The sequence below is a fragment of the Hyperolius riggenbachi genome, chromosome 5 (genome assembly GCF_040937935.1).
Source record: "Hyperolius riggenbachi isolate aHypRig1 chromosome 5, aHypRig1.pri, whole genome shotgun sequence".
NCBI lineage: Eukaryota > Metazoa > Chordata > Amphibia > Anura > Hyperoliidae > Hyperolius > Hyperolius riggenbachi.
In genome coordinates, this window is record NC_090650.1 from 409,507,561 (window position 1) to 409,532,609 (window position 25,049).

Below are 25,049 nucleotides of genomic sequence, written 5' to 3' on the forward strand. Positions count from 1 at the left end.
GAGCGGTGTAGCTGCTCTGCTCTTAAAATTAATGAGAACCGCATTTAAAAAAATGAGACAGATACTTACCCAAGGAGAGGGAAGGCTCTGGGTCCTATAGAGCCTTCCGGCTCCTCTCCTGGGCCCCTCGATCCAGTGCTGGCTCGCCCGGTAGCAGTATTTGACTAAATTAGTAAAATACTGCTTTATCCGGCCGAAGGAGGCTTCAGAAGTCTTCAGGGAGCCAGAGTGTTCCTGAAGAAGGGTGGCCCTGTACTGCACATGCGCAAGTACGCTCTCTTGCACGCTCACGCCTGTGCAGTATGGAGCCGCACGTCTTCGGGAGGACACGGTTCCCGAAGACTTCCAAATACCCTTTCAGCGGGGGATTGAAACGGGAGGGAGCCAGCACAGGATAGAGAGCACCGAGAGAGGAGACTGAAGGCTCTATACAACCCAGAGCCTTCCCTCTCAAGTATTGGCTTCATTTTTTTTTAAATGCGGTTCCCATTCACTTTGAAGTAAACAGTGAGACTTAACCCTTCCAGTGCTCCCAGAAAGTGAAAACTTTAGGTTTTGCTTAGAAGTTCCAAACATTTTAATGAAGATTTTTTTCCCCTAAAGGTTATCATGCAGTGGCTAATCTTTTAGAGCAGAGAGGACGTTCTGAGTTTAGTTCACTTTAAGTGCCGATTCTTGGTTCAAAACATTTATAGGTATTTCTGTGTTCCAGCTATGACCTCCAATCATGGCTGCCTCATACCCATTTCCCTAGTGAGCAGAGCGAGCCTTACTTGTGGTAGATAGCAGCTCCCGTTAGTACCATGGAGTAGTCATTAGTCCACTTGGAAGTGTAACCCCAGCGCTCCTTCGCACTGTCCCAAAAGTGACTGCGAGCGGGATATCCCACAATCCTCTCTGGGAAGCTCTGCCAAACCGTGAAGGCAAAATCCACCTGCAACAAAAACAAATATTATTAACACGAGGCTTCTGCATAACTTTGCCAAGTAACAGAACTGCTTTCATTGGTAAGGGCCCCAGCACACCGGAGAGCGTTTTGTGGGTCCTTTTTCTTTTTGTTTGAAAAAAAAAATGATTCCATTGGCTCGCGTTAAAATTGTTGTAACATTGCGGCAAAATAGCCACGATTATGATTTTTGTTAGAAACAAAAACAACCCGCAAAACGCTCTCAGGTGTGTCAAGGCCCTTACCTGTAGAGGACTACAACTCATGATGGGACCAGCAGCCTGCCTGTCTCACAGCACTAGGGCCCTAAATTCCCCACCATACTAATCCAGTTTCCTCCCCAAAAAATTTTCTCAGGTCAACTGTCCGTTTTTTGCACTTGAACATAAATTTAAATGTTACTATTTTACTTGAATCCTGGATGTACTTGTAAATGAAAATTATTAGTACCACTCTGCCTTTTTTACCGAAGGACAACTGAAGTAAGAATAATATTGAAACTGCCACATTTATTTCCTGTTAAACAATACCAGTTGCCTGGCAGCCCTGCTAATCTATTTGGCTGCAGTGGTGTCTGAATAAGACCAGAAACAAGCATGTAGCTAATCTTGTCAGATCTGACAATGTCAGAAACGCCTGATCTGCTGCATGCTTGTTCAGGGTCTATGGCTAAAAGTATTAGAGTAAGAGGATCAGCAGGACTGCCAGGCAACCGGTATTGTTGAAAAGGAAATAAATATAGCAGTCTCAATATACTGTACCTCTCACTACAGTTGCCCCTTAAACAGAAAAATAATCTGTCTTTTCTACGATGCGGAATCTCTTCAGCCCGACCTTCCTGAGGCGTAAACTGCATTAAGAAGGTCGCTCACCTTTGTCTTGTATAGATCACTCAAGTAAACAACAATAAAGTAGGAGAGATGTATGGCGGTGAATTCCCAGAGGCCTTTACCTCACACTGTATACATCCATCTGCCTGCGGCAAGGACGTTTATCATGTCAAGGGCGCCCCCTCTATACGGCACGCGTGACTCCCGCTGACAGAACTTTAACACCTCCCTGACGCACAGAAGCTTAGCGAAAAGGAGGAACAGAATAAAGCTGTATATACGCATCACAAATCAAAAAGTGGCGAATGGCAGCCAATGTGGACGTGGCCGTGCAGCCAAACGCCCCCACCCGGCACACTGCCAATCATCTGTCAATCAGTGCGATACACAACAAAACAAGATACTTGATATCTGTGCGGTCACATGGAAAGCAATGCTGTACTGGTTTTGTTGACTGGTATACAGGTCAATGGAAAGTTATGGAAAAGGACGTGGTTAGGTCTAGGTACACAGAGATTTAAAGGGAGTTCGAGCACCTCATGGGTATGCCTTTAAGACAGACTACTTCTAACAAAGTCGTGCTATGACCCCTCTGGAGGAGCCTCCTGCAATGGCCATGCGTCACTTCCTCTTCCTGCTTCATTCAGTGATGCACTTCTCTAACAGAGAAGACAGGGGTGACCCTGAACGTTATAGCATAGCCAAGATGGCAGTTGCAAATTTTTAAATTAAATAGAACGAAAACTATTTGGTTTAGAACGGCGATTCAGGCATCATGAAAAAGGAGAGCACAAGCTACAGAAAGGTATGTGTCTTTAAAGGGACTCCGAGCTCTACTAGTAAAATAGTACTCACCGGGGGCTTTCTTTAGTCCAGCGCTGGTCGGGAGGTCCCACGACGGCGTCCTGGCTCCTCTCCTAGGCCCCGCTCCGGAATGGCTGGACGGCGGCAGCCCGGGCGACACTCGGCTGAGTGTCGGGCTGCTCCTTCCGCGTATGACGCGGCTGACGTCACACGCCGGCCGCCTCGCGTCATCACGGCGGCCGGCGTGGCAGTACGGCGCATGCGCGATTAAAGTACAAATTTCACTGGGAAAATGTAAACGGCAGCCATTCTAACACAGGTAATGGCAGGGATCTCAAACTTCGCACAGTTGGTCACTGGAAGACTGGGATAAATATTCAGAAAAGTGGTTGGAGCCTACAAAAAGCCAATAAAAATTTTCCTATTGATTTTCAAGGGGAATATTTCATTGTGGCCATTCTTGCACGGTTAATGGCACAAGCCTATTAACGCCAAAGACCGCAAACCTCACAAACTTGGTCGTTGAGTAAATGAGTAATTGTGTGTTAGGGTTGGAAAAAGTGGGCGGAGCCAACACCAGCCAAATACATACACGGGCAACACTGGTTCCTCAGCTAGTTTTAAATAATTGTATTTGGTTCAGGTTCACTTTAACCACTTAACGACCACCTAACGCCGATAGGCGGCGGCTGTTCGCATGTGGATTTCCATGGAGTTCACGGCGGGGGGCTCCATGAACAGCCTGCGAGCTTCCGATCGCGGCTCGCAGGCTAAATGTAGACACCCGGGGAAGAAATCCCTGGTGTTTACAGCGTACAGCGCTGCTGTCACAGCAGCGCCGTAAAGGAGATCGGCGATCCCCGGCCTCTGATTAGCCGGGGATCGCCGCCGTCTGATAGGATGAAGTCTATCTTAGGCGGAGAGGGAGAGAAGGGGACTGAGGGCGGAATAGCGCAGTGAAGGGGGTGTTTGAGGAGCCCCCCCGACGCAAGGCACAAGGCAGCGGCGGTGATCAGACCCTCCCAGCAGGACATCCACATGGGGAAAAAGGGAGGGGGGGGGGGGGGGGGGGGAAGTCTGATCGCCCTGCCTAAAACCTGATCTGTGCTGCGGGCTGAAGAGCCTACGCAGCACAGATCAATAAAAAAGGGGCCGGTGCTTAAGTGGTTAAGTAATGCGTACGAGGCCATATGCCCGATACACACCATGCAATTTCACCATCAGATCCACTGGAAATTCGTCGCTCGATAATTTCAAGCTAGTCTATGATCTGCTTCCATTCAAGAAAGGGATCTATTTTGAGATCTGCACTGCACAAAATCAATCCCTTTTCTGGATTGAAAGCAGATCAGACGTGCTGGAAATGATTGAACGACAAGAAATTCCCCGTCAGTCTAACAGTAAAATTGCATTGAGCGGCTTTAGATTGCAGAAAGAGATTGCTATAAGGGCACATTGGTTCGGAGGAGTCTTTGCGCACAGCCTGCCAGGTTTAGGTCAGTGAAGTTGCTCTAGTTTAAGGAGTTTGGAGAAGTTTCGGAGTCTCTGCTGGCCTTTTCCCCCCTCTCCTCCCAGCGGACAGGCAGAGAGGAAGAGACGGATCCTCCGACATCTGCTCATCTCCCCTCCAGGCGGGAGACGCGGCGGCAGAGATGAGTTCGCAGCGGGTGACCCGAGACGTTTCTCAGGCGTGTTAAAATAGAGGCAATAACCCGCCAGAGCGACCTAATCTTCAGCGAACTCCTCTTCCTAATTGAGGTTAATTGTGTCAGTGCGGCGATCCGCTGCGGAGGATACGCTGGCATGGATCTGACGTGCAGGAGACACTTGTCCCTTCGACACACCAAGCGTCATTTACTCTCTGCAGAGAACACGCAGGTGTCATTACCGCGGGAGCAGCCGGTAGCGGCAACGTCTGATAGTTATCTCCTCGCCTGTGCAGGCAGCAGGGGGCGGGGTTCACAATCATACAAAAATACCAGCGCAGCACACAGCAACGTATGTCCAGAGTATGACTGGACGACAGAAAAGAGCCCATTACCGCTCTCATGACAGCCGGGGGGAGGTCAATCAGCCCATTAGGAAATGTAATGGTTTTCATTAGATCAGACGATTATTCTTGAAAAAGTGCCGTACAGGATCAACAGTGCTGCCCATAATTATTCATACCCCTGGCAAATTTTTACTTAAAAGTTACTTTTATTCAAGCAGCAAGTAATTTTTTTTTTTTACAGGAAATGACATAGGTGTCTCCCAAAAGATAATAAGACGTTGTACAAGAGGCATTATTGTGGAAAAACACATTTCTCAGCTTTTATTTACATTTGAGCAAAAAGTGTCCAGACCAAAATTATTCATACCCTTCTCAGTAATCAATAGAACAGCCTTTATTGGCTATCAAAGCAATCTAACGCTTCCTATAATTGCAGACTAGCTTTTTGCATGTCTCCACAGGTATTTTTGCCCATTCATCTTTAGCAATGAGCTCCAAATCTTTCAGGTTGGAGGGTCTTCTTGCCATCACCCTGATCTTTAACTCCCTCCACGTATTCTCAATTGGATTCAAGTCAGGACTCTGGCTGGGCCACTCCAAAATGTTCATGTTGTTGTTTGCTAACCATTTCTTTACCACTTTTGCTGTGTGTTTTGGGTCATTGTCATGCTGAAATGTCCATTGGTGCCCAAGGCCAAGTTTCTCTGCTCTTTTTTCATGGTGCCGTTTACTGTGATTAGGATCCCTGGTCCATTGGCCAAAACATTAGGTTCCCACCACGTTTGACGGTGAGGATGGTGTTCTTTGGGTTGAAGGCTTCTTCTTTTAAACGCCAAATGAAGGAAGCGGCTTACGCCAAAGAATTGCGTAGTCACTGTGCTTTATGTAAATAAAAGTGGAACCTTTTTTTTTTTTTTATCTAAAATCCTTGTGAGTCACCTTTTGTTCTAAACCACAGGACTCGCCTACCTCTTAGACATTACTTTTTGGGAGCCTCCAACACCTGTTCCAGTCTATCCCTTGCGCCTTATGATAGTGGGGTAATCACCCCCCAAGTCCCTTGCGCCATGAATATATTTTTTGAAGCCGTGACCGAAATCTCTTCTGAAAGGCCGAGTGGGGATGGAATTTCCCTACATGCCCACACGAGTGGTTAAAAGCGCCTTACGAAGCAACGTACCCTTGTGAGTATATTTTCACTTTTGCATTATATTACCCCCACCAGATGATACTACACCAGATCGGGCTTCTGGTGTCCGACCGTCCGTGTGTCTTTTTTGTCTCTACAAGTACTCATCTGTCCCTCAGAGGAGCTCACAATCTAACCTCACCATAGTCATTTGTTCATTGTAGTCTACGGCCAATTAGGGGGAAGCCAATTAACTTACCTGCATGTTTTTGGGATGTGGGAGGAAACCGGAGTACCCGGAGGAAATCCACGTAGATCCGCATAGAACACATTGCAGAAACTCCATGCAGGCAGTGTTCTGCCTGGGATTCGAACCAGGGACCCAGCGGTACAAGGTGAGAGTACTATGCTGACATGCCCCCCTGTCGGGGGGAATTGAACCCGAGCCTCCAGCGTGACAGGCGGGGATACTCACCACAATACTAACAAACAAGATACAATAATCCTCTCATATACACCTATCATCTCTGGCCATGCTATACAAAATGGCCGCCGTCCAGGCACTCAGGAGAGATGGCCTTAAGAGGAAGCACCGCTGAGCAATATTCAGATCGGCGGTGACTATGGGATGAAGCGGAGCATCAGCACAAAAGATTAAGCACAGGACATAAAGTACTCTGAAGTGAAACAATCGCTTCAGTATGGTAGGCTGCCTCTTGACGGGCCCGCTGCATCCATCTTGGATTAGCATTCCATTAATGTCAGTGTGGAGAACGCTGAGGTAATGGAAAGCCGGGGTGCCTGTCAGGAGAATGCGCCTGTTGCCGCTCTCGTCAGAGCCGCATACAAATTCCAGCAGCGCCGGGCACTAATGGATCCGCAAAACAATGCAGGACGCACGTCTGGCAATATAATGCCTCCGCTCTCCCGCCGCCCAATCAAAGTAACAGACGCTCGCAAGTACGTTCCGGAAAGGCATGCAGGCAGGACAAGAGCCCTTTACTGAGGTCATTTGGAGCACATGTGAAAGAGCTTTATACAATAGTCTATGTGCGGCTACGTGTGTAAACATAAAAAATTCATCATTTTTAACCCATTCACTATCCGCCAGTATTTCAGCAGTGGTAGCGCAGGATCAGTTTAGACTTTGTTCAGAGTGGGGGTTTTGAGGGTAGGAAACGGCTACATTTTACCGCTCCCTAAAACCGGCACTGCGGTTACGCATGGGGGTCAGGGGGAGATCTCTGTGAGAATAGGGTTAGGTTTAATTGTAGTAAAATATCAGTATAATTTACTCATCATAATGGCCAATTAAAAAAAAGCAGAATATCGGTAAATATACTACTTTCTGAAATCGGGCAACCAAATTTCCTGACGCTTCTTTTTCATGCACGTTTCCCATTTACCACAATGCATCATCGCCTCATTATGTAGCTGCGCTCTGTCGAAGCGAACCTGAACTCTGAACTTCCTCTCTGCTCTAAAAGATATGCAACAGCATAATAACCTTTAAAGAAAAACATGTTTCTGTTTCAGCTGGTACAAATCCGGCAATAAATCTGCAGTGTGACTACTACCTGCTTTCATGGAAGCAGACATTACTGTTAACATCCTGTGTTTTCAAATGAGCTTATCTGTCATGGCAGTCGTGACAAAGGGGAGAGATAAATTACACTTTGTGATTGGACACAGATGAGGGGGAATTAGACGGGCTAAACTCTCTCTAAATACATACAGGATGCATTTCTCTATGTCTTTCTTCTGTCCTGTGCAAGAGTTCAGGTCCACTTTAATATCTGGGGAGTGAGTAGATCAGTCGCTGCCATTTTGAAAGTGAACTGTTGCTCCATTCTTGCCGACGTAGGAATTTAGAAGCTTAACTGCTTGGGGCCTCCTTTGTCTTATTTTTTGTTTCATAACGCACCAAATGTGTTTAGTGGCTGTCAGATCTGGATTGAAGGCAAGTTATGCAATGGAATTTTTTTTTAGAAACAGGTCATACTCCATAATTTGAAAAATGGATTTCAAACTTGATTAGCAGACCTCAGAACAGTTTTCTACCTTGGCACAGAGAAAGCGGTGTGTTTGCACCGTGTTTATAGGTGGGTTTTTCTTTGTAAGGAAAAGTTTGTAAGGGCCAGCGCACACCAAAAAGCGCTAGCGTAATCTCAAACGCTTAGTGCCTTTTTTAAGTGATTTTCCTAGGCGATTCTAGGCATGTGCCTAGCGATTTTCTAAGCTTGCCTAGCAATTTTTGGAGCGGTTTTTATTTTTTGTTACAGTACAGCTGGAACTGAACAGCTTCTGTAACAAACGCTTGGAAAAATCGCTCTGATCTAGCGCTTTTCAGAATGATTTTTCTCTTTCCTATACTTAACATTGAGTCTGAATCGCTTCAGAAATCAGCAAAAGTGCTGCAGGACCCACGTTTGTGTAAAAAGCTCATCGCTCTGGTGTGCTCCATCCCATTGAAATAAATTAGCCAAGTGCTTTTCAAAGTGATGGCGTTTTTAAAAGCGCTCTTGGTGTGCACAAGTCCTTACTCGCATTTGTGGATGCAGCGACAGACTGTGCCAGTAGATAATGGTTTCTGGACATATTCCTGACCTCATGCTTCCATTGTACAACTTGGCCTTAAAGTGGATCCGAGATGAACTTTTACTCATTGAATAATTGTGTTCCTTTCCTATTGTTTATAGGGCATTCCTCAAGCCAAATACTTTTTTGTTTTTGTTTTAATAGTATAATTCCCTATAAACTAGACAAGCCACGCCCACAGGTTTTCAGAGAGCCAAGGCACTATCAGACAGTAGCAAGGGCTCATGGGAGCTCAGTCTGGGCAGGAGGAGGGGGAGGTATTACTAGCCAGAGATTTCAGAGGCAGAGGGGAGGAGGAGGGGGGATTAGGCTTTTTTGCTGAAGATACAGATAAGCCTGCCTCTGTGTAATGTTTACAAACAACATGGCTGCTGTCATTGTATCACAGGAATAAATAATCATATTCTATTGAAGCTGTTTGCAGCTAGATTTGCTGTGTAAACTATCTAAACTTTAGATAAGATATATAGACAAGTTACTTGTTATAGTTAGTTTTTCATCTTGGATCCACTTTAAGATCACAGGTCTACAATACTGACTTTCAGCCTTGTTTCTTGTGTACTGACATTAATTCTGATTCTTCAATATCTGAACAGTATTATTCTTCACCTTCTCTTTACTTCTCAGAGACTCTTTGGGATGTTTTTTTTTTCTTTTAGAAGATATAATCACCAGGTGTTTAGCTTTATACTATTTGTCCAATGACTTGCTTACAAAAATGACTCATCACTAGCTTGTCCCCCTGAACCCAGTGCTGATTTTGTCCGCAAAGAAATCATAATGAGGGGGAAGACGGGATACTTACAAAAGCAGTAAGAATAATGGGTTGGCATACACTTCAGCTAGTTTGCTCTCAATATAGACATGGGTAAAATAGTTAACTTCAGTATATTAAATCACTGATTAGGGTCCCATTTTAAGTACATTTAAACTTGTTACATGGGAGAAAAGCTTTGGCCAAATTAGATAAAATACTAAAGGAAAGAGATGTCACTTTACCGACAAAGACCAGACTAGTTAAAGCAGTAGGATCAGCCATACTATTCCAGGGAAAAAACACATATATATGTAGATAAATACTTGATCTACTTACATAACACATGTATTATAATGTCCACGTTTTGATTTCAGTGACTGTTATCTAGTAAATGACGAGAATTCTGTTCCTGGTGGGGAATTTGTATTTTGCCCACAGTTAAGGCTAACTTGTGATGTCATTTCTGCCTTTTACTTTTTTTCTTGTCTCCTCCAATCGCTGAGTCGCCTCAGCCTTGCTTGTAAACAGAAGTGAGTATGGGGATCAGGTTTCAGATAAGCAGCTGGCAGGGAAATAGAGGGAAGAGTAGGAATAGATCATAGATAAAAAGAACCCCCAGCATGCAATTCTTTGGCACGACTACTAAAGGGCCAGTGCTCCTTAAGTATGTGATAACTCCAAATCATAACAGCAAAAAAAGTTTTGCAAGTTTTGAATGCAGGATTCGCGTCTTTATCACTCAATACACTCAGACCAGTTGCTGTTGAAATTTGATTTTTATGGTGACAATACCGCTTTAAAGCTATAGTCTTCCCAGTAGTAACACATGGTTACAGTGTTCTCCCCAGAATTTTTTTCCCAGCCGGGTGGCATAAAAAAAGTATGTGGGTGGGGAGAGATGAGAGAATGCAGGGTCAGTGCTTCTGTGTGTAACTCTGCTTACAGCAGTGGAGGAGGTGAGCCAATGACAGCCGAGTGCTCACCAAAACTAGCCGGGTGGAGCACCCAGCTGAAAGAGCCAGGGGAGAACACTGTGATGTGAACATTGGACTATAAATAAGTTCAAGCATAGAAAAATGTATGCTTTTGAATTGTGGGTGTGGAGAAAGCTAGTGAGAGATCCCTGGACTGTTAGAAGATCTAACCAGTCAATACTTAAAGTGGACCCAAACCAAACATTTTGTTAATTCAAAATATTTAGTTGCACCACTCTGACACATACAAAGATAAATAAACACTCCTTCAAGCCTATGAGCATTTCAGTGCATGCTTTTCACCCTCCTCTTTGCATAACTAGGGTTATACAGGTGGCAGCCATTAGCAATTCCTCCTTTGCTGGACACCATCTAATCCACCAGTTTGCCGGATTATTTGCCGGCAATATGAAAGGAAGGGAGGGGTTTCTCCAATAAATGTAAAATATTTTATATTTGTCATCATGCAGCTGAAAAAAGGCTGCTATTTATTATTATAATTTAGAAAATAGATTTTATTTCTGAAATCTTGTATTTTTAGTTTGGGTCCACTTTAAAGAAATAAGGCAAGAGTGTTCACTAGAAGGGTTAATACTACTATTGAAACTCAAATACTTTGGTCACATAATGAGAAGACCGGATTCTAGATGGTGAAATCCTAGATGCTTGAAAAAATTGAGGGCAAAAGAAGAAGAGGATGGCAGAGGCTAAGATGTGAGGCTATGAACATGCCTACGCAACAGCTGAAAGAAGCAGTGATTGACAGACACAACTGGCGTGCAAAAACACGTACAGTCACAAAGAGTCTGAGTCAACTAAGCCAAGGAGGTGGAGGAAGTGTAAGTACACAAACGGTGTTAATATTTCTTTGCCAAAGTTTATCTCCAGCAGCGAGAAGGTTAAACATCACAGAAGGTTTTTGTTTAAGGCCCTTCCCATTATAGAACGGATATTCCACTTCTGAGCACCAGATAATGACAATCTAAAAATAGGAAGCAAATTACACCTACAGCATATAGAACGGCTGTGAAACAAACACACCGGGAAGGAAAAGGGTCTACTTGGAGACGGATAATAAAGTGGGTGGCAGAGTTAATTTGGTTCCCCTGTCTCACCTTGTTATATTTCCATCCTGGTTAATGAGGTAATAATTCATTAAAATGAGAGGCCTGCCCAGGATTCTGAATCGTTCCTGTTTGCTGCCATCTCTATAAATACCAGGACCGCGTCACGGGAGCGCTCCACCGCGCTGTAATTATCTGAACGGGTTCCCGGCGCGCACACATCTGATGTTCTGTGGGAGAACGCCGGGGGATGCATCGGTTCTGAATAGTCTGGTCCGGGCCCGGAACGGGAGACGGAGCTCCGATTAATTAAGAACAAATGCGTGAGAGGAAAGGCTGGCAGGGAACAGCGCAAAGAGACTGTCGCAGGCAACGCTACACGCCTCTTTCCCGGCCGCCTGGTGACATTATTAAGCAATGCGATGTGCGGCTCTTCAGCCCAATTAGTGGCTAAAATTATACACACACACTATATACATATATTTTGTGAGAGAGACATACCGTATTTTTCGGACCATAAGACGCACCTGACCATAAGACGCACCTAGGTTTAGAGGGCAAGAACCAGGGAAAAAAACAAATATATTAAACCTGGTGTGTCCATGGTGCAGGGAAGTCTTGTGGACCTCTTCCCCCCTCCCAACTCTATCTAAGCCATATTACCCAGCTAAAGTAACCGCTGCTGACCCCCAGCTACAGTAACCCCTGCTGCCCCAAAGCTACAGTAACCACCAACTATAGTAATCCCCACTGCCTCCCTGCTCCAGTAACAACACCACCTACACTAATCCCCCCCCACCCCCACCACAGTAACAATACTACCTACCCTAATCCCCACTGCCTTTACTACAGTAATAATACCAACTACACTAGTCCCCACTGCCCCCCACTATAGTAACAATTCCACCTACACTAATCCCCACTGCCCCCCACTACAGTAACAATACCACCTACCCTAAACACTACCACCTACACTAATACCCACTGCCCCTCACTACAGTAACAATACCACCTACACTAATTCCCACTGCCCCCCAATACAATAACAATACTGCCCCTCACTGCAGTAACAATGCCATCTACACTAGTCTGGAGATAAACAACGTTTGTACATACGCATCGGGAGTGACATCTGGCAGCCCTCTCTATGCAGGCACATGGCTGAACTGGTGGTCAGGAAGTCGCCAGGGGATTCTGCTGATGAAAGCTGCTGCAGGCCCATGGGTAGTCCGGGGTCAGCAGGCACACGGCAGGTCCGGGGTCATCTGGAAAATGGCAGGTCCGGGGTCAACTGGCACACGGCAGTTCTTGGGTCAGCAGGCACATGGCAGGTCCGGGGTCAGCAAGCACACAGCAGTTCCTGAAGTCAGCGGGCGCTGCAGTTCCGGAAGTCAGCAGGCACACGGCAGGTCCGGAGTCAGCAGACACGGCAGTTCCGGAAGTCAGCGGGCGCATGTCAGGTCCGGGGTCAGCAGGCATGGCAGTTCCGGAAGTCAGCGGGCGCCCGGCAGGTCTGGGGTCAGCAGGCACACAGCAAGTCCGGGGTCAGCAGGCACGGCAGTTCCGGAAGTCAGCGGGCGTATCAGCAGGCACTCGGCAGCTCCGGCGTCAGCAGGTACACGGCAGGTCCGGCGTCAGCAGGCACTCGGCAGATCCAGCATCAGAAGGCACTCGGCAGGTCCGGCGTCAGCAGGCACTCGGCAGGTCCGGAAATCAGCGGGCACATGGCTGGTGCGGATTGGAACAGTATTTCACAGGTGAGGCGCCTACTCATCCTGCCCGGATCCTCAGCAGACTCCATCTGTCCTCCTCCCGGCCAGGAAGGAATGCCGAAGTGAAGCTTGTGGCAGAGGCAGACCTCCTTTCCCTACATGACCTGGCCGCACACACGCGCTGGATGTCCTCCACATTGACTCGCCATGCTGTGCCTTCTTCCTCCCCACTCACTCTCTGGTAACGCTGAGCCCTCCCCAGTGATTTGGCCATCCTCATCGCAATCCCTGTTGCTAGAAGGAAAGTGCAGCTTGCGGCAGACATCCTCCTGTCACTGCAACACCTCACGGCTGGATCAGGTGACTGTTACTGGATACCGGGGTGGAAGCCGTGGCTATAGCGATACGGGGAAACCTTTGCCAAAATCTGGTATCCGGACCATAAGACGCAGTGACTTTTTCCCCCCACTTTTGGGGGAGAAAAAGTGCGTCTTATGGTCCGAAAAATATGGTATATAGTTATATAGTTATACTTGTCACCCACAGAAGGCAATAACCTTTCTGATAAAATCAGGGCTGTGGAGTCGGAGTTTGAGTCCATTTTTGGCACCCGGAGTCGGAGTCGTGGTTTCAGAAACTGAGGAGTCGTAGTCGCATGATTTTTGTACAAATTTCACAGCCCTGTTAAGTATTAGACTAAGGAGTCGGATTCGAGGAGTCAGAGTCGGGACAATTTTGGATACCCGGAGACGGAGTTGGAGTCATGGTTTCAGAAACTGAGGAGTCGGAGTCGGAAGATTTTTGTACTGGCTCCACAGCCCTGGATAAAATGCTGGAAATTACTTAGACAGGATACAGAAGAAAGGCCTTTGAGGGGTTTAAAGGACACTTGAGGTGAGAGTAATATGGAGGCAGACATATTTATTTCCTTTTAAACAATGCACATTGCTTATTATTTTTTAGCCATAGGCCCTGAACAAGCGGGCAATGTGCATTATTGAAAAGGAAATAAACATGTCAGTCTTCATATCACTCTCACACCGGCTTCCCTTTAGAAGGAAGGGTAGAGAAGTGAAAGGGGCGGGACAAAGCCTGACATTTACATCAAAATCCTAACTCTGCATGTTACTCCAGTAGCCTAGATTTGAAGCACTAGCGATCAGTCTAACTAAATAAGTAACCTCTGATTAGCTCTCATACACTTGATTTTAAGTGGCCAGGTTTATTGCAGGTGTATTGAAAAACAATATTACTAAACGTCACTGAAAAGCAATCAACATTTTTTTCTTCTTTTTTACATATATTCAGCACTAAAAATATGTTTAGTTGAAACAGCTGACTTTAAAATATAGCACATGAATCTTATATAATTACTACACCATAGCAGCAAATTGTGTGCCTCAGGCAGGAGCAGAAAACGCCTCATCTCAATCAACAGCTGTATGGCTCAGCTAAGAGGAAGTAGACTGGCTTCAATCAAGACACCTTCCCCTCCCAGCAAAGCAAACCAGAGAGGGATCTAGCTTACTCTGCCATGCGAGTGATGAACCCAGAATGTTGATCCTTCTGTGTTAAAAATGCACATGCACAGCTAAAATGACAAGTAATGAAAATGATTTAAGCCATCCGTGAGTAATTTTGTGAATTTATAAAACAAATAAAACTGCTCCAAAAACGATCATGGCTAACATAACATTAGTTATGTTAATTAGAATAGATAGGTAATATAATTTTTTACCCACCCTGTTTTAAAAGAACAGGCAAATGTTTGTGATTCATGGGGGCTGCCATCTTTGTCATGGGGGCAGCCATCTTTTTGGTTGAAAGGAGGACAGGGAGCAAAAGACACAGTTCCAACTGTCCTGTGTCCTGATAACCCCTCCCAGCTGCATGCGCTAGGTTTCAAATGTCAAATTCAAAATGTTAAAAAAAAAAATTTGCACCAAAACAGCAGAAAAAGAACAACATCAGAAATCCCATCATGCTTTGCACAGCATCAGGGGAAAAATGACCGGGCAGTTTTCTTCTGTGCAGCTAAAAATGAGGCTTATATAAGAGTAACAAAGTTCTGATGCTGTGAAACTGTTAAAGAAACACCAAGCCTTTGCAGTGCTGCTGAGACGATTTTTAGTCTGGAGGTTCACTTTAAGTGACGAGGTAACAAGGGACAGATAGCTCAATTAACAGACCCAAAGTTGATCTGATTTACCTTGAAAAACAATAGAAGGTTGGGATCTGTCTGGGAGATTTCCTTGTTTTCTTTTTGGCCCAGCAGGTGGAAACACCCTTTAGAAGTACCAGCGGACTCAGGCAAAGGCACACAAACAACTGTTTTTACATAAACTTTCAAAGCAAATTGTAAAGAGGTGTAAAAAATAAATAAATAATAATTCTAAAAACTGATATAACTTGTGAATCTTTGTATTTAATGCATGGCGGAGTCCTCCTTTAGCGGAGGACTGCTGTGAAGGACAGAGAGGATGATTTGCAGAGGAACCGGGGAGAGGTCCGGAACGCTCGCACTCCGCTGCGCGCCGCGATTGTGTCCTTCAGCTCATATTACAGTGCGGGAAAATAAACAGGCAGAAAATCAGCGCTGCTCAGCCAATGTGACTTTTAATTATCTGAGAGAAAGGTTTCTGCGATCAGCGAAACGCGCCTGATGGTTCCGCTTAAATTGCCGACACTTGTAAATTGTGTCAGAAGATATGACTAATACATAACCGCATTGTTTTCCAGAGACTGTAATCATTGAGGCAGCATCATAACCCCCCTGCTGCAGAACATGGCTGGAGGACAATACTGAGCAACTGCCAGCGGCTGCAACACTGCTGTGTCCTAGTGCTGCCACTGCGGGGCGCCCCTGAGTACCTGCCACTGCACACAGCATGCACAGGAGCAGGGAGGGGAGGATATACATACTACTGCAGGGAGATCTCACCGCTGTAGGAGGGGCAGAGACACAAAATACTGCAGGGAGATCTCACCGCTGTGGGAGGGGCAGAGAAAAAATACTGCAGGGAGATCTCACCGCTGTGGGAGGGGCAGAGACACAAAATGCTGCAGGGAGATCTCACCGCTGTGAGAGGGGCAGAGTCAAAATACTGCAGGGAGATCTCACGGCTGTGGGAGGGGCAGAGAAAAAATACTGCAGGGAGATCTCACCGCTGTGGGAGGGGCAGAGACAAAATGCTGCAGGGAGATCTCACCGCTGTGAGAGGGGCAGAGTCAAAATACTGCAGGGAGATCTCACCGCTGTGGGAGGGGCAGAGACACAAAATACTGCAGGGAGATCTCACCGCTGTGGGAGGGGCAGAGACAAAATACTGCAGGGTGATGTCATCATTGTGGGAGGGGCAGAGACACAAAATACTGCAGGGAGATGTCATCATTGTGGGAGGGGGGACACAAAGTACTGCAGGGAAATGCACCCACTGTTGCAGAGGAGACATAAATTACTGCAGGAATAAGGTATCATTGTGGGAGGAGAGACAAAATACTAAAGAAAAAATGACCTGAGGAAACAGAGGCTGAACCTGAGAAACGTGTTGTCTGTGCCCCCTCTTTTATGCCCTGTACACCCAATATACCTTCTAAGCCATCCAGCGTCCCCTCCTGTTTGCTTTGCTCAAACCGTTTCTCATCAACACGCAACGGCCACGTATGACACGTGGAGGCCGCTCCCCGCTACCACACTGCACGGGTCAAGTCGGTGTCCCCAATTCGAACGTTGGACTATCATCACCGTGTGAAGGAGCTTGCACCATCTCTCATCCCTGGGGGATTCTACCTCTGGCCGCCTCCAGGAGAGCCTGGTCCCTGGCTGGCACCAAAGGGACACACGCCTCCTCTGGCTGGTTTCTGACAACAGGCACATTGGAACCAGGTGGGACCTGTCCTGGATAGGACAGTATACAGTTGGATTTAACTTTCATAAGGGTTGCTTCATCAAGCTGCACTGTTTCAGACAGGAGCGCGAGCTCAGCGTACGCTATGCAGCGGTAGTGCAGCTAGTGTGCGCTGGTAACGTACGTTCGTTCCTTCTGACTAACAGCCACTCTACTGAACCTTCCCTGAGCCCCGGTGTGTCCAGTGGCTTCCCCGCACTTTGATTGGCCCAGTAGGCTGTCTGTCAAAGGCATCTTATTGGGACAAAGTGTGGGGATCACGTGCATTAAAGCCACTGGACCTGCCGGGGCTCAGGGCGGGTTCAGTGGAGCAGCCATCACGTCAGAGGAATGAGCGTAAGTTACCAGCGCTTGCTATGTTGCACTACTGCAGCATAGCATGTGCTGAGCTCGCACTCCTGTCATTAAGCTGTGCTGCTTTAGCAGCGCAGGTGAATGAGTTAACCCAATAGAGCACTCTTCTTTTTGTCTATTAACCGACTACAGAAAAATGTCACCACTGTGCGAGAGAAGGGAACACAAACTACTGCCTTCAGCACTGTGGAAGGCAAGAACACACACAGCCCACTGCAGGAGAGAGAGGCAAACTACTGCAAGAAAATGCCACCAATGCTGGGGTGACCGGACACAAATGGTACTAGGGAATTCTCACCACTGTAGGTAGGCAGGGGACCAAACTATTGCAGGGAAATCTTATCACTGTGGGAGGAGCAGACACAAACTATTGTAGGGAAATCCCACTGTAGGAGGGGTAAAGACACAAACTGCTGCAGGAAGATGAACCCACTGTGGGAGGGGCAGGGAGAAAAACTACTGCAGGAAGATGAACCCACTGTGGGAGGGGCAAAGAAACAAATAACTGCAGGGAGATATCACCACTGTGGGAGGGGCAGAGACACAAAGTACTGCAGGGAGATCTCACCACTGTAGGAGAGGCAGAGACAAACAACTGCAGGGAAAGCTCACAACTGTGGGAGGGGCAAAGAAACAAACTACTACAGGGAGATCTCACCACTGTGGGAGGTGAAAATAGAAAAACTACTGCAGGGAAACCTCACCATTGTGGGAGGGGAGGAGACCCAAACTACTGCAGTGAGATCTCACCACTCAGAGACAAATTACTGCAGTGTGATCTTACCACTGTGGAAGGGGCAGAGACACAAACTACTGCAGGGAGAGGTCACTCACTCTGGGAAGGGGCAGATACATATATATTGCAAGGGAATGTTATAATGTCTGACAATTCCCTTTTACAGCAATAACGAAGTAGCAGAACAAGAGCACTCTCCATAAAGTACTGCTGCATACAAGGCACCATCACACTCACCTCTGTCGTGGAAAGCACTGTATCTTCATCAAGGCTAAGAACGGCGTCCGTCACTATAATGTCATATGGGAGAAAGCGGCTGCTCATAACCTGCCGGAAAAGGAGACAAAACGGACACATTTAAAAAACCTATATAGAGGCACCTACGATATACTTCTTATGCTGCTTAGACTTCTTTTTGTATTGACCTGAGGAAGCGGGCCATGACCTGCAAAACGCATTGTCAATTTTTCTGAATAAGTATTTTTCCAGTTGAACTGGTGTTTGTAATCTTCTTGAGAGATTACCTAGTGTACACTTTATGTTTTTAAACCCATATAATTTGGGCCCCTCCACCCCACCCTTCTATCAATCAGATGTACTTTGGAGGTAATAGCTTTATAGTTTTCTGGAAAGTATATTGAACTACAGGAGAGCGAATGTTCAGTATCCGGGCAGGACCGGGAGTATCGAGCGGGGACAGTGAATTCCCTGCAGGCCTATACCGTGGTTGCAGGAACTGCAACCCATCTTTGTGAGTATATAATCATATATATACTTCCGTCCCCTTTATACTCAATGATACTGCACCATTGGGCTCCTGGTCTCTCTACTTCTCGTTTAGGTGCTCTTGATGTCGACAAGAACCACCCAACTCCTTCTACATTTAAAGACAAGTTTTATAAACTCTGCTCTCCATTCTCTATAAGCACTCTGTGCTCTGCTTGCAGCGTGCAATGAAGAAAACTATTTGCAATGGTTCTGCACCCCATCAATCCTTTCTCTGCCAAATACATGGACATAGAACAAGTTACAACTCCAGCAACATGCTGGAGGCAAGGAAAACACAACACCAACAAAAGGACTGTTTTGGAATATCATAATAATAATAGCGTGATTTTAGTATTGCTGACATAAGCTGTACTAATGTAAGATTTGAATGCTCCTCAAACGTGTGACCACGATCGGTGGAAAATGAACGATCCCCGAGCAAATGATGTCGGCGCCCATGTGAATTCAGCAACAACGGTCCCCAGCTGGGATCATTACCGGAAGAGTGAAAATGAGGAGCCGGAAGTGCGAAAATTCTCAACACGTGTGAAATCAATCGTTTACCATCGTGTGCTATGAACAAAAAGTGTCCGTTACCAGCTGTGATAAGAATTCCGGACTGAGCATTCAGTCTGGCTTTGCTGAGAATGATTATAGCTGAGTCATTCATTATAGCAGAGCCACAAGGGGGCAGGCTTGGGCTTGAAAAGACACCAGAGAAGACAGACTCAGCTATAATCATTCCGTAGCAAAGCTAGACTGAATGCTCAGTTAGGGATTCTTATCAGAGGTGATAACAGTCAGATTAAACAGAGAACAATGAAACAAAGAGCAGAGTAGGTGTTTACAGTCATGTTCCCACTGATTTATAAGGTAAAATACAAGAGGGTGCTTCACCTCTGGTTCTCTTTAAGCATGCCCACACATTACTCAATATTATGAATGATCGACCTAAGGATTCAATAATTTTATAGAATTTAAAGGTAATCAGTGCTGGAACCTGGCCGCCCAATTGATCTTTTGATCGATTTCCAGCAGAAATCTGTTGAAAATCTTGATTGGGAATGCAGGAAAATCTTGCTTTGCAAGGTCTTGAATGCGTGCACGGCGGTAATGGCTTTTGATCTTGCAACAACAGACGGACTTCTGGCCGGTGTCCCCCCCTAAGCGTATGTGTCCCCCATCCCCCCGTACAGTGTTAAAGGTTTACCTCTCCGCTGGCGAATGTGACGTCGCTACATGAGCCTAGTGACACCGGACGCAGCCAGGATTCACACCCCAGGAGAGGGGAGACTTCAACATGTTGGGGACACGAAGGACTCTTGTCGGGCAGCCAACAGCAGGACAATCTCATGCTGAAATCTATTGGAAATTGGTGCACAGTGTGTGGGCAGGCAATAGATTATATCTCTCCGTGATTAGATTCTATCAGAGAGGAATCCATCTAATGGTCGATCTGGCCAGACATCAGGTAATTTAAGGTAGCTATACACAGATTTGCAGCTGACAGGAATCTGATGTGTGCCACACACTAGGAACAGATTTCCAATAGATTGCAGAATGAAATCTATTGGAAATCAATCTAAATGCATTATTGGACCATTAGATCCAATGCAACACTAGGGGCCATCGATCGGCTGTCAGATCAAATCGATCAAAATCGCCTGCAAATCGATCAGTAGATTTGATAGAATAGAATTCCGATCGATGGCTGAAATAGACTAGTGTATGGGCCCCTTTAGAGACGCGATTTGGCCACAACTCTGCTAGATCAGCAGCTTGATTCATCAAATCTTATAGTAATGGGGGGAGGTGTGGGATCAGGGCTGGAAAAGGACAGCACCCTACTGTCATTTAATCAGGTAGGCAAGTGCAATGCCTTATTCAACTCTTGTAACACCTGGGGAAATTCTCAGTCCTTTAATTTAATAACTGTACTATTTCATTTGTAATTCAAATTGTGCAAGGATCAAGGGAGGCTGAATCTGTCTTGTACTTATGGAGCTGGGTAGAACTCATTAAGATCACACTGTTCCAACTGAATAGGAACTTGCCTTTCACTATCCTAGAGGTTCTGGGTACTCCATTTAATCCACACACCTCTAAGGGCTCATTTCCACTATAGCGAATCCGCATGCGTTGTCCGCATGCGGATTCGCACAGCCAATACAAGCGGATGGGCCAGTTTCCACTTGTAAGTTGTGCGGAGCGTTTTTGTGTGCGGGGAAAATCTGCACGGCAGAGCCGTCAGAATTCACTCCCCGCACACCGCTAAGCGAATCGCATACAATGTATCTAATAGGGAAATCGCATGCGGTTTTGGCATGCGTTTTTCCCCGCGATTTCGCATGCGAGGCAGAGGCAGCAGAAGACCTGTCTGCCCTAATCGTCTCCACCTCTGTCAGATCTCCCAGCCTATCAATGACCAGAAGCTGAAGGGGGGGGGGGGGGGCGTGTCAGGAATGAAGAACCCACAAACCCAGATGCCATAGTTCTGGATGCCTTTATAACAAATGTATACAAAAAATGTAGCTTTAAAGTGGTCTGAAACTCCAACATAACGTTCAATAAAAATGTGTTTTCCTACTTTTTATTACTCATACAGTTATCATATTTGCTTTTGTGCACACGTAATATTGTCTGTTTACAAATTACAAGTTTCCAAAGTGTAGTTTATCTTGCCCTGAAACCTGCCATTGCATTTTATTCCAACTGCTTTTTATTATATATTAACATCTTCTAATTAGCTGTTCTGAGCGGTTTGTGTGCTTGAAGCACAGAGAGCTTCACCGAGAGTTCCTTTTCACTTGTTACACTGTGTTTACACACATGTATCAACATTAGAATGCAAACAAAGATACTGTTATCTTCAGTTTGGATGCGAATTTGAAGCTGAATAGCAGGACAAAGTGCTTTGTTTAACCATTTCAGTGATGTTCTGCTAAAAAAATAATAATTCTGGGATAGTAGCTTTCAAGCTTTGTGGAATCATTGAGAGCAAAGCAGAAATGCTGACTTTCAGACCACTTTAATTTCTTTCCCATTTTTGCTAAAGTTCCTCTTTAATCAATAAATGGCAAAGTGAGAAGTTATAAAATAGAAGAGCGATCAAGAAATGATTGTTAATCACCATATAATTTGGTCATGTTTGATCTAAATCAGCCGTAATCATCTTTACTACCGGCAGATACAAAAAAGCTACACAGCACCAACTGCCATTATCCATAACCACACCCCCTAACACAATGCGATAGGTACCTACGATACAATTTTCTGTTAGATTTACCTGCCGGATCGATTTTTTCCAATATCAATTTCGATTGATTTTCCAATCGATTGCCGTTCTCTTGGAAAACGGTCAGAAAATCGATTGATGTTAAGATTGGACATGTTGGAAAAAAAAAATCGATCTGGCAGGTAAATCTAACAGAAAATTGTATCGTGTGCACCCAGCATAAAAGGTTTATGTTTTTTTTTTAAAAGTACATATGCACAGAGGGAGATGCTTGTTGCTTGCAACTGTTATTTCCCACAATGCAACTAAGTTCACAGACAGGAAACTGTCAGGACCTAGGTCATTACATCACACTGTGGGAGGGGTTTCATTACAATATCCGTCATACAGACCCACCTGATAATCTATTCGAGAAGTTACACATTTCTTGTGGGAAAGAGGATATCGGCTACTGATTGGGATGAAGTTCAATCCTTGGTTACATTTGCTGTTTAAGCGACGTACACACGCTAAATAATTACCGTTTGATATCTCTAACAAATGAGAGATCTTGCCGTATTGGACAACAACTCTTGTAAAAAAAAATGTAGCCAATAGCAGTTAAACGACAATGAAGAGAAACTTTTATTGGGCAATCCGCCTGATCCCACTGGAGAAATGATTCAGGCGAGGAGATATCGTGCAGGCGGCTAGGTGTGTCCAAGGTCATTCAAACAACAGTGTTCCAGCGCATGCGTGCAAAAGTTGTGTAATATGGCACATCTACTCACACACACACACTATTAAAGTGCCATAGACGTTTAAAAAAACGTGTTCCTTTTTGCTGGGTAATATAGTTTGAGCACCAGAGGCGGGACAAAGTCCTCCAGCACCCAAGGCTGAGACACCAAAGTGCGCCTCTCCACCCCTCCCACCCCAGCTGTTACTCACTGATTGCTGTTGGACTAAGAGGGCCACAGGGCCCACAACCTCCCCAACACCTTAATATCTAGTTATCTGGCGTGCAGTCACTACTATGTATCCCCTTTTCTTATTTCTTTCTGCTTCATACACAATTAGGAATGACAGCTGAATGAATTGTGCGCCCCCTCCTACACTGCGCCCTGAGGCTGGAGCCTCTCCAGCCTATGCCTCGGCCCTGTTGAGCACTGTCACTTATTTGTGCAAGCCGACTTTAAAAGGCAATCCAAGGTGAGAGGGATATGGAGGCTGCCATATTTATTTCCTACTAAACAATACCAGTTGCCTGGCAGTCCTCCTTATCCTCTGCCTCTAATACTTTTTAGCCATAGACCCTGAACAAGCATGCAGACCGTTCAGGTACTCTGACTCGGGCTTTCCTTGATTCGCCATATGCTTGTTCCAGGGTTGTGACAGAATACTTATGCCAGAAGATCAACAGGGCTGCCAGGCAACTGGTATTGTTTACAAGGAAATAAATATGGCGGCCTTCGTATTCCTCTCACCTCTGGTCACTTTTAACTAGCATGTGTAAAGACTTTAAAGCTTTTGTTTGTCCAAGTACACGTCTACCGGTACTTTAAGTTCAGTTGCAGCCATTGGCATCCTTTCCTAGTAACATCCAGGGGATGCGCAGGCTGGGTGGCTCTCTGTCACTGGTATTCGCCCCACGCTCAGTCCCGCCGTGGCTCCCTGTATTAGCGGCTGAGAATGGGCCGGCTGTCTGGCTCTGACAGACAAGCCGTCACTCCTCCTCAGCCCCCTAATCACAAGCAAAGCTTTCTACTAAAATGGGATTTCAGAGTGCGTCTCGCCTGCGCAGGATGCTGACAAATGTGTCCATCGCTGACATGACTGACTGGCTGAGATTTATCAGGGGGAGAATACTAAATTCTCACTCATTTTAATCTCAGCTCGCTGGGTCTAGATTACGGCTCGTCAGTGCGGGCGGAAGATGCGGGCTGCACCGTGATAAGCAACATACTGATGTCAGTAACGTACGGGCATTCCTCTGACCTGCTGATGGAAGCGAAGGGCTGATAGTATAATCAATGATAGTATAATAGTGGAAAAGGGCGGATGGCATAATGCAGAATCTTTATACTATGGTTTTTGGGCAAGCCGGCATCCAGAAAAATTTAGAAATCTGCCGACTTTAGCGAGGCAAATCAACATCCATGGGAATCAGAATGACAGCCCTGAAAAGGGGCACAAGATGAAAGACATATGGAGGCTGCCATATGTATTTCCTTTTAAACGATACATGTTGCCTGGCTATCCTGCTCATCCTCTGCCTCTAACACTTATTAGCCGAAAACTCTGAACAAGCATGCAGTTAAAGCAGACTTAAACCGAACAAATATTTATAATGAACTGTATGTGCAGTATGGATAATGAATAGAACAGAAGTATCAAAGAAAAAAAGAGACTTGATGCTTTTATTTTCAGTTATATACCTTTTTTTTTTGCAACATTGCATCACATTGTTACAGTTGCAGTTTTAAAACCACACTCTGTCTTTTAAGCTATAAAACGAAGCAGAAATAATGACCCTTAACTTTCCTGCAGTAAAACGTTCTCTAAAGCTGTCTCTCACCGATTCTTGGTTGTTTAACCACTTAACCTCGATGGCGTTATGATTATTTCCAGATTCAAGGTCCAAAAGCCATAACATTTTTTCACAAGCTTTTAGACCCTAAAAACAAGAAGAAAAACATATCTCCGAGAGGTCTGCAGCAGTTCCTGCATGAAACTCATTCAGGCATGGAATTACCACCCTGTTCTGCAGCTTTCCGTCCAGAACCTGACTCGGGATTAACGCCAAGTAGGTTAAATCTATCTGGACGGATATATCTATCCAGATAGCCTGCACTGCTGCCAAGCCCTGGTGCGTGCGATCGTGCGCACTCCTGCCGCCCTCGTAAGCCCGGAGATCAATGAATATACAATTTAAAAAATTACATAAATAGTTACCTTATGGACTGAACGTTTTTAACACGTATATAGTAAAGTACCGTATATTACTGTTATTTTTTAAATTATGGGCTTGCAATAAGTGATGGACGCAAAATTGAAAAAATGCACCTTTATTTCCAAATACAGTAAAATATTGGCGCCATACATTGTGATAGGGACATAATTTAAATGGTGTAATAATCGGGACAAATGGGAAAATAAAATACATGGGTTTTAATTACGGTAGCATGTATTATTTTGAAACTATAATGGCAGAAAACTGAGAAATAATGATTTTTTTTCCATTTTATTCTTAATCTTCCTG

General features: G+C 45.4%; 1 protein-coding gene across 1 annotated transcript in view; it reads right to left on the reverse strand.

The window, feature by feature from the left end:
* EXT1 (exostosin glycosyltransferase 1) overlaps nucleotides 1-25,049 on the reverse strand; it is a 349,708-nt gene that overhangs the window by 8,219 nt on the left and 316,440 nt on the right. Inside the window, exons 8-9 of the mRNA XM_068237952.1 lie at nucleotides 18,043-18,132; nucleotides 774-934 (exon numbers count right to left, since the gene is read on the reverse strand). Of these exons, the coding sequence (XP_068094053.1) occupies nucleotides 774-934; nucleotides 18,043-18,132 (251 nt within the window). The remainder of the gene's footprint in view (nucleotides 1-773; nucleotides 935-18,042; nucleotides 18,133-25,049) is intronic.